The 9,749-nt window shown below is 49.5% G+C and overlaps 1 protein-coding gene across 4 annotated transcripts in view; it reads left to right on the top strand.

Moving 5' to 3' along the window:
• The first annotated feature begins 1 nt into the window (after nucleotide 1).
• The window catches only part of CC2D1A (coiled-coil and C2 domain containing 1A), a 31,774-nt gene continuing 22,026 nt past the window's right edge, over nucleotides 2–9,749 (top strand). Inside the window, exons 1-9 of one of the 4 annotated variants that reach the window (XM_090061702.1) lie at nucleotides 2–40; nucleotides 889–979; nucleotides 4,671–4,806; nucleotides 5,083–5,192; nucleotides 5,705–5,770; nucleotides 6,853–6,990; nucleotides 7,413–7,758; nucleotides 8,450–8,574; nucleotides 9,339–9,411. In XM_090061702.1, coding sequence (XP_089917828.1) covers nucleotides 917–979; nucleotides 4,671–4,806; nucleotides 5,083–5,192; nucleotides 5,705–5,770; nucleotides 6,853–6,990; nucleotides 7,413–7,758; nucleotides 8,450–8,574; nucleotides 9,339–9,411 — 1,057 coding nt within the window. In that variant the 5' untranslated portion in view covers nucleotides 2–40; nucleotides 889–916. Of the gene's footprint in view, nucleotides 76–475; nucleotides 597–676; nucleotides 980–4,670; nucleotides 4,807–5,082; nucleotides 5,193–5,704; nucleotides 5,771–6,852; nucleotides 6,991–7,412; nucleotides 7,759–8,449; nucleotides 8,575–9,338; nucleotides 9,412–9,749 lie in introns of those variants that run through there. The other 3 variants (XM_090061700.1, XM_090061701.1, XM_090061703.1) reach the window with 3 other exon arrangements.

Raw genomic sequence — 9,749 nt, 5'->3', positions numbered from 1 at the left:
GGAAGGTGCGACAGTGTTGGGCAAGCGGCTGTAAAGCGAGGTGTGTTGTTGGCAGGTGTCTGGGGGAAGCAGGAAGTGAGTGAATGAGAGGAGGGAGGGGGGTGAAGCAGACCCTTTTGCTCTGTGGGGAAGGGGCAGGCGGTCAAGGAGCTGTCGGGGGGTTCTGGGGGTTATGCAGCCGGGGGGCCTTCTGGGGGGCATATAGAGCTGGGGGTGCTGGGGGGCACAGGACTGGGGCAAGGAGCTGGGGGCTTGGGGTGCACAGGACTGGAGGGGAGTGGTGGGCATGCAGGGCTATGAGCAAGGAACTGGGGGGTTTGGGGCCACAGGACATGTGTCAAGGAGCTGGGGGAAGTATGGGGGGCACAGGTCTTGGGGAATTCTGGGGGGCATATAGAGCTGAGGGTGAGGAGCTGGGGGTTCTGGGGGTAAGAAGCTGGGGGGCAGAGGGCTAAGGCAAAGAGCTGTGGTGGGTTCTGGGTGGGGGAACAGGTGGTGGGATGTATGGGGGGTAAGTGCTATAAGAGACTCTTGAGTTGTGATAGCATAGGAAAAGCATGAACAGGGCCCTGAGAGGTGTGTCCCCTGAGGGGAAGGTAGGCCATGTGCAGGTGGGAAGCCCGTGGCAGGTTGGAGACTCTTGGGAAGTGAGGGATTGGGGATCATTTGGGGGATGGGGTGGAGATCTTGGGAGAATTGGAGGGAGCAAGCTGAGTCAGGAGAAACAGAGACAGGGGAGGGGGTGAAGAAGGCATGGTGGGAGGAGGGGAAGAGGCTGAGTTATCCAAGCTGCCCCTGGGAGATGCTCCAGTGACCCAAGGGTGATGCCTGAGTGATCCCATTATAAACTTCCAGCTCCGTCTGGCCTAATGCACTGATTCTCTTTAGCTTGGGCTAAGAGGGGACGCAAACAGAAATGAGCAAAAGCAGGAGGCCACCCCCACCACCAGGACGCAGTGGTGCTGCAAAAGCCAGACAGGTGAGCCCTGAGCTCCTCTTCTCTGTCTCCGACCCATCAGCTCTGCTGTAAAGTTCTCATATGTTTGGTATGTGACTAGGCCATTGTGCTTTTGTCAGAGTCTAGATTTTCTAAAGCAGCTGCCTGCTCTGGCCTGTAGTTTGCAGAGCCCTTGATCTTGTTCAGAAAGAAAGGTGTAATTGAGAGAGAAGATTACTGTCATTCATAAAGGGCAGTGGTCTTTGCACTGTGGTTGAATGTCTGTCCTCCTAGCTTGTTCTACTAGCAGGAAAACTGGACAGGTCAGGACCCAGGTGGTCTTTTCCTACACCTCAGGAGGGAAATCAGACTATCACTTGGAAATTTTATTGGAAGGGTTGACAAGCCAGAAGTAATTGAAGTAAATGGGTCATCTTCATATCTCTCTCTTCTATCTCTTGGGAGTAAAATAAGCCTAGATATAAAAGGATGCATTTTGTTTGGTTTTTCTGCTAAAGACCAACATGTGGAATTGTAAGTATATGATAAAAATAATGGCGCACAGAATTTTAGAGCTGTTGCATGCCCACATTATCTTTTGTTACCCTAGAATTTTCAGGCAGAGTTCCTGCTGTTAATATTAATTTGTTTCAGTGCAACGGACCAGAAATCTGTTGGGATTTCTCATAAGTGGCACATGGAGAGATAAGCAGCAGGATCCTTGGAGATTGTCTCCATCTCTTATTAATTTGTGTCAGGATTTCACTACACGCTTGTGTAAATTGTAGATTTATATTCTGATGCTTTTGAGTGAGTGTCAAATAATTGTTTATTCCCTAAAATGCCAAGGCAGGGTTCAGTTGAAAACACGTGAAGCATGTGGGTTTTAAACATGGCTTCTCTCAAACAGAATCAACTTTAGATTTTGAAAATCCTTTCATGCTGTTTATACTGTGCATCCATCCCTTCCCATTGTTATAGCAGGTGAGCTCAGCTGAGGGTGGGAACTAGAGGGACCCCAAGAGACAATTTTTGAGGAGTAATATGGGATGTCTTGGCATAGATGCTAGGTAAATTGGTGATTGTGGGTTGGATGGGTGGGTGGAGCACTCTTCAGAAATTCTAGGGTGGGAAGTTCTGGGCAATATTTTAAGTCTCTGGTATCATTGGATGTTCGCACTAGAGGCTTTGTGGACACTTGGCTACGTGTTTTTCATCACACTGCTTTGTGTGTTGAAAGGTAGAATGGCTGCAAACATCTCCGTCAAGTGTGCATTGCCTTCTATTTATTGCTGTTCCTTGTCACTAGTAACAACACTGGGCTCTTAGACGTTTCAGTCCAATTACAAATGGGGGAGCTAGTTGTCATGATGCCTTTATAAAGATTGTCACAATGTGCAACTCACGAAGTCAGAGCCCTACAGTTGTCCTATGCAGGGTGAACAGTTAGTGATACCTGGCACAGTCCTTCCCTCTTGTCATGGGATGAGAAGGCTTTGTGTCAGGCGGATGAGCCCTGGCTGTGGAATCCAGTGAGCTGGGAAGAACGTATTCACCATGCCCTTTGCTTGTCCTCCAAGAATTCTGCTCTCAGTAAAATTTGCTTGTAACCCATTGATCACAGGCTATAAAACCTCAGTAGAATACGCATTTTATCAGCTTATGTCATGTATAGCTGGCAGAAGCTGTTTCCCCACTTTCAGACCTTTTGAAGGTTTGTTGTACTGGTGTTTGCCTCTCTAATAGCTTATGAGAAGCAGCCCTGAGTAGAATCCAGCCATCTGCCATGGATTAGTGGCTCATGCATGCAGGATTTCTGCTTGCCTGATCTGTGCGTGGCCGCCTATCTCCATTCCTTTGTGCTTGTTCTGGCCAGCAGGGATAGGGTTAACCTATGCAGGCAGGTGTTAGAGTGTGAGCAAGTCAAATGCACCTCTCAAAACTGATGGTGAATTCATTCTTAAACCTGTGCAATGGGAAGGAAAGGTCATTTCACACAGTGCTTCCTTCTGTGGAGCTGAATGGAAGCCAAACCTCCCAAGGCAGGGCAGGGCAGGGCAGTCCCTCACTCGCGAGGCAGCCAGCCACCCCTGCCCACGCTTGGGTGGAAGCTGGAGCAGAAACCAGGTTGCATAACACCTGGCTGTAGGCCCAGTCATGTGAGGCAGCCAAAGTGCTTTATGAACATTCATTGAACTGGGCCAGGCTGTTAGCAAAACAGGGTTACCCTTAGCTTCGTTTTGATGCACAAAGATGCAGCAATTTGTCTGTGGCAAGGCAGCAAAAGTGTGCACCCAAGAGTCCTGACTCCCAGTCCCTTGCTTTCACTATGATCCTGTGCTGGGAAAGACAGGTAGAGTTCCTGTCCTTCATATATGGTCAATCACCAGAAAACACCAAGCCCTATTAGCTGGGAACTGAATCCAGGCACCGGGACCCTATGCCTTAATGCAGGCTTGTCCAACATACGGCCCGTGGGCCGCCATGCAGCCCACCAAGCTGTTTTCTGAGGCCCCCGGTGCTGTGACGGGAAACGAAAGTAAACAGTGTTTACTTTCAACCCCTCAGCAGCTTCCTAATGGCTGCTGAAGGGCTGGGGAAGGGACAAGGTTGACATTGCTGATGCGGTGTGTGTGGGAAGAGGAGTAGCCATGTGCCACTCAGGACAAGATGAGCCCAGCTGGAGCAGTAGGGGCTCAGCTGCACTTTCCCCCTACCTGCACTGGTTAGTCCCAAGCGGCACACGGCTTCGCCGCTACTTCTGCTGGCTGGTGCTGACCTGGGCGGGTCTGTCCCATCCAGAGCAGCATGCAGCTGAAGCCAGCTTCCCACGTGCTGCTGGGGACAGGAGGAGACTGTCCGGGTTGGCACTGGCCAGCAGAAGTGGCGGTGGAGCCGTAGGCCACTCGGAACTGACTGGCACAGGCAGGGGAAAAATGAGGCACCTTGGACTGAGATTTTCAAAGTTGAGTCAAAAGGCCAACTTCCATTAAAATGAATGGGTTTTAGAGGGCTCCAAATCTTTTATGACAACTTTATAACATGCCTATCTACCCCTTTTTGCAAATCTCAGCCATAGTTTGGAAGCTCAGGCAAAGAACTTAAGAGCTTCTGAACATAAGAGCATAAAAAGTGCCATGCTTGGTCAGCCCCATGGTCCATCTAGCTCAGTATCCTGTCCCAAACAGTGGCAGAGGTGGATGCTATAGAGGGAGAGTTTTGAACTGGTTAGATCCATTTCATTGTCACTTCCCGCAACTTCTTTGGTGTCAAAAGTCACATGACATCACTTCCTGATGTGATACTACTTCCTGTGAGGTCTTTGAACATGGCTTGCCGGCCCACTGGGTGATAAAGTTCATGATCTGGCCCCACATTCAAAAAGGTTGGACACCCCTGCCTTAATGTTACCACTGGGCACCACTTCTTCAAATGGTCTGTTCTTGGTGGGGTGGAGCAGGGCTTAACCTGTGGCATGAGTGCTGTAAGAAGCATGAGAGCATGTGGCAGATTAGGGAGAGGGCAGGCAGCGCAGTGGCAGATTGGGCAGAGAGCAGAGCAGCCCATGAGGCAGGGGGCAAGAAGCAGAGAGCAGGGCAAGGGAAGGGAATCAGAGTGGCAGTCTGGGCAGGGCTGATTTGGGACCTGTCTGCCAAAAAGGTTGCCCCCCCAGTAATCTGTTCTGTTCCTGAAGGAAAGTGCTAACTGGGAGGTAATCTGTCATCTCCTTCAGATGGGTTTGCTGGTGGACTTCTCTGCTGATGGGATGATGGACAACGATGATGGGGAGGATGACAGTGAACTGGAAGCTGAGTTCATGGCTATTGTTGGGAGCCAGCCCAACTTGAAAGGGAAGCCAAAAGGGAAAAGTAAGTGGTGCCCAGCTCTGCACACAGGATCCATCTGCTCTGTTGTGGTGTATCTGCCCCTCAGAGGACCTGATTGAAAGGCTCTCAAGCTGCCAGCTTCCATGGCCTTGATTTCAAGGCTGCAAAGGAAGCCAAGAGGCCAAGTTAGGAACAGACCTCAGTGCTCCCAACTCCCAGCCTTGAGGTCTGTTCATGAGGTCTGTCTTTGCTTCCAGCCCGCCAGCCCAGTGCTAACTTGTAGTGAAATGAGTTGCAGCTTTCTTGCCTTCTTCCCAGCTCCTTTGCCCATGGATGCAATTGAGAGAATGGCTGCTTTCTGCATGAAAGACCTTGATGAAGAGGATGGAGAAGAAGAGGATGATCTGGAAGATGAAGATGAGCTAATGGTAATATACCGTGGGAATGGTTTGGACTGTTGTGCAAAAGATCTTGTTCACTGGCTGATGCATTTAGAGAGGGCTCTGAGTGAAAATTCTTGCGTAGGAATAGACCTGTTCATCCCTCCTGCCCTGCCTGGGAATCATGCTACTGAATTTTTCATGTAACTGCATTATGGCTCTAGCCATCCAGAAATCCCACACTGTTGCCCATCTCTAGCTATTGAAGCAAGCGGTTTGATTCCTAGATACCCATTACCTCCAGAAAGAGGGAGTTTGATCTCCCAAGCACCCTCCCCTGTAATGCTCAACCTCTTTAGACTCAAGGCACCCTTTTACAAACTTATGATACCCCTTTATAGACTTGAGGCCTCCTTCAGAAAATACCAGCTTCTAGGTTTTCACTCACTTTTTAACCGCAGAAAAATAATAGAGGAATTCTTCCATTGCAGATAATTCAGAAACACACAAGGGGGCAGAATATTTTTACCACTATGTGTCTGAACTTCTCTCTGTTACAGGCAGAACTCAATGAAGTCCTTGGTGAAGAAGAGGAGACCCAAGTGGCCCTAGTCCCTGCTGCAAAGGTGCAAAATGCTCCCCCCACCCTGCCAGCCTTGTTTCCCCTTGAGATCTTCCCACACCTTCAAATAGAGTCATAGGACAGATCAGGGCTGCCTTATGCTGTGTCTCTGCTCCATCATGGTTTGCAGGTCATGTCTGCTCACCCCCTTGGTCCTAAAGAGCATGTGGGCTTTTAGCTTCTCGCACTGCAGTTCCTCTGCTGCTTCATTTGTCAGTGGGGGTTGGACCAGGGGACCCTGGAGGTCCTTTCCAGCCCTGTGAGTCTTGCCTGGTTCCCATCTTCACTGAACTGCAGTATCATTTCCCTACTGGCGCACGCATTGATCTTCTTCCTGTTAGTGTCCTTTTAAAGGACCTTCAACTGGCTCAGGACTGACACTGAATGAGGAAACCTCCATTGCAGGGCTAGTGAACCCAGACCCAATGCTCTTGTGCTGCCTGGTATTTCTAAGGTGCTCTCACATTATCAGCAAAGAACCTTCAGCTGTTGGGGTTTGGTGCTAGAGGCCACAAGCTCTGGGCCTGCTGTTATCTTGTTTCAGCTAACAAAAATTTGCAACATGGAAATTTTTTGAGGGAATATTGACTGTCTCACCCTCTCAACCATCACATCTCCAATAGCCATTCCAAGTCAAGCATGAGGATAGTTTGTGACTTAATAGTTTCTCTAAGAGAGCAAGATAGAAATTTGTTGTGCAGATGCAGCTGGCTCAGTGTAGAGCAGCACTCCAACACCCATTGGGGGAGTCCAACCACCACATTACTACTGTTAGTTTTCTCTCATCCATGTTTTTCTAGTTGTGGGTGTTGTTTGGGAAATTTACTCTTGTTGTTTGTCATTTACTATAAGCTGCTCTGAGCCTTTCTGGATAGAGCGAAATATTCTTATTGTGGTTTGGTTTTGGCTGTGGTTATTGTATTGTTTTATTGTTGTCATTATTTATGACTACTACTACTGTCGTGGTGTTGCTGTTGTTATTAAGCTTGTTTTGTCACAATAATTGTAGCATGCGAGCACCTCAAGCATCACCAGTGCTTGGTTTGTGAACAAAGCTTTCTCCTCCTCTTCTGTGGGCTCCTGCAGGCAAATGAAATTCCTGCTGAATCTAGCAGTTCTGAATCTGCTCTTGTGGAAAGACTGGAGATGTACAAAACAGCCATCACTAACGCCAAGCTGGTGGGCGACAGTTCCAAAGTTCGTCGATATGAGAGAGGCCTCAAGGTGAGTCCTTGGGGTAACACTTGGAAGTTGTCTGGTAGGGCAGGAGCCTTCTGAAATTCAAATTAATTTTATTTGAAATGGTTTGACTTTAAATGTACAGCAATAGAGCAGTCAGTGTTATAGAAAATCCAAGCAATTACTCTCTTCTAGTCTTAAAAATGTGTGACTTAGTGGATTTGAGGTGGAGGTGAGAGAATGTTGAGGAAAGACTCTGGGTTTCTCATTGCAAATCAAGACTGCAGTTTTCAAGCCACTCTCAGACCAAGGCCATTAGCTCTCCTGCTTTTCCTGTTGGCAGGTTCTTTGCTGACATTCTGGCTAATGTTTCAGCTTCTGTTTTTTCTCTAGTTTCTGTCTAAAATTGGGATTGAGAGAGACCAGAAGCTTGTAACTTGCCTTTCTGTTGACTTCGTTTTTCCCAGACCCTAGAGAACATGGTGAACTCAGTGAGGAAGGGCAAGAAGATTAATGAGGAGGAGATCCCACCCCCAGTGGCTCTCGGGAAGAGTGTGAGTTCGCAGCAGTCCTCTTCTGGGACCACACCATCGCTCCAGCCCTCTACCCCTGATGGAAGCTCCAGTCTCCTCAGCCATTATTCTTTGCAGCCGCCTGCCACCACCCCTCCACAGCTGCCCCAGGCAACATCCCCCAAGACACTGCCTCCTGTCCTGCCAAAGCCTAAGGTTCTGCCAGTCCCTGCCTTACCTATCAGATCCCCAGAGACCCCGGAGGAAAAGCCTGTTCCTTTGGCCCCATCTCCCCAGGCAGGTAGGAACAGGAGATCACTTCATTCTTTCACATTGCAGGGCAGAGAAGGTTGGGCCTGGGGGTATCGTAAAAATCATACAGAAGTAAGCTGTGGAGGTCCCTTCCAGCCCTACATCTAGTCCAGCACTCGTCTTGGGTAGGATAATCCCTATCCAAACCATCCTATATAAAAAATGTGACACAACACAAGATGATATGCCCTAACCTGCCACAAGTAAAGCAGGGGAACCATGACAGCCAGTGTTCTGCTTCTATAAAAGGTTGTTAATATATGCTTAAGAGATCCTAGATAGAGAACATGCCTCCCTGCTACAGAGGAAGGTAAACCCCCCAACCCCAGTCCATGCCAATCTATGGGGGAAAATTCCTTCCTGACCCTAAATGTAGTGTCCATCTGACCCTGGGTGGAGGGACAAGACTGGCATTAAGTCCCAGCAGGAGCATTGGCACAGCCCAGTCACCATCCCTAGCCTGAGCTGCAGCTGACACTTAATGCCTCTGAGGAAGGTTTAAAAATGCCCTGACATGTAGCAGAAAGGAAAGGAGGCAAACAGCAAAGCCCATAAGCCTGGGAAATACCTATAGTAGAACACAGGCCCATCTCTGTGTGATCAGATTACCCCGATACTGCCTTGGGTGACTCTGAAGTTTGCGGAACATGCGCTTGACCCTCCATTCTCCCTGTCCTCAGGCTCTGTGAGTTCTGGTCCCCAGGCACTCGTCCAGGCCAGGCAGCGGGAGTACAAGTTGGCAGCACTGCATGCCAAGCAACAAGGCGATATTGAGGAGGCCACACAGTACTATCGCATTGCCAAGGTACGTGCCTGTCTTGCCAGGCTCTTAGTCTTTTTCCTGGGTGTGGCTGAGAAGCAAATATAACCAGGCTACGTGGGGGTACCTGAGCTGAAGGAAGCACCTCATGCCCTAAATGAGGCAGCCTGGTATAGTAGAAACATGGTGCTGTATCCTGGCTAGTTGGCTGGGGTATGAGATACGGCATGTTAGCACACCATTGTCTCACTCAGCTTCCTCAGCATTGGTTCGGGTCCCCAGCCAAACAATTGACCCTCAGTGCTCAGAAGAATGCAGGTAAATAGGCTGGAACTGAAGCTGGGGCTGGGACGTGGACATGTTTGCAACTGTCATCCACTATTGGGATGCTCCATGCTGAGGTTGAGGTGAGTGCAGAGATTGTCCACAGACCAACTCCGGGCTCCTCCTGACCAAAACAGATAATGCATTGCTTCATTCCTACTAGTTCAGCACTGCTTGGAGAGGAAACCTCTAAAAACATAGTTCAGCTGCCAAGTCAGGAAGCCAGGAGCCAGGACACCTGGGTTCTGGCTCCAGGAGAAGTGGTCTAATGACTGGAGAAAGTAGGCCTGGTCCCCCAGTGCTTGTTTCAAACCTTAGTCTGCTGGAAAGCCCCAGCAAGATGCTCCAGCCCCTTGCCTCAGTTTCCCCACTGCAGGATGGAGCTGGATTTGCAGGGCATCTCCGAAGGTTGGTAAAGCACCATCAGTCCCATGGAAGAGAGGATTCCAGGTAAAACCTGCTGTCCCTTGGGCTGTGTCTTTCAGAGCCTCGACTCCATGTTGGAAACTCTGGGTAAGGGCCAGGCAGTGGATTTGGGCAGCTTGCCGCCCCCTTGTGGTAAGACCTGATACTCACTTTTGCCAGCCAAGGGCCTCTGGGTGTTGTGAGGGAGGAGGGTTTTTCAAGCTGGGTTTGGCAGTACAGAGGAGGCATGCCTTCCTTGGACCATCCTAAGATTGCTCTCCTTGGATCTGGCTGGGTTCACTCCGTGGCTGGAGCAGGACGTGGGAGTTGAGTCTCTTTGGTTCTGCTGCAGCTTAGACTTGCCATGTAGCTTTCCTGTAGGGAGAGCAAAGACGAGTCTTAATGATAAGTTTGAGTGTCTGGCTTAGAAGGTGCTGGACAAGGCAAGTGGGTCCTGTTCCTTGAAGAAAGCCTGGAACCTGGCTGGGAAA

This window comes from Crocodylus siamensis, chromosome 8, assembly GCF_052110815.1.
Source record: "Crocodylus siamensis isolate JL-2025a chromosome 8, ASM5211081v1, whole genome shotgun sequence".
Classification (NCBI taxonomy): Eukaryota; Metazoa; Chordata; order Crocodylia; family Crocodylidae; genus Crocodylus; species Crocodylus siamensis.
This window is presented reverse-complemented; position numbering and strand designations above follow the sequence as displayed.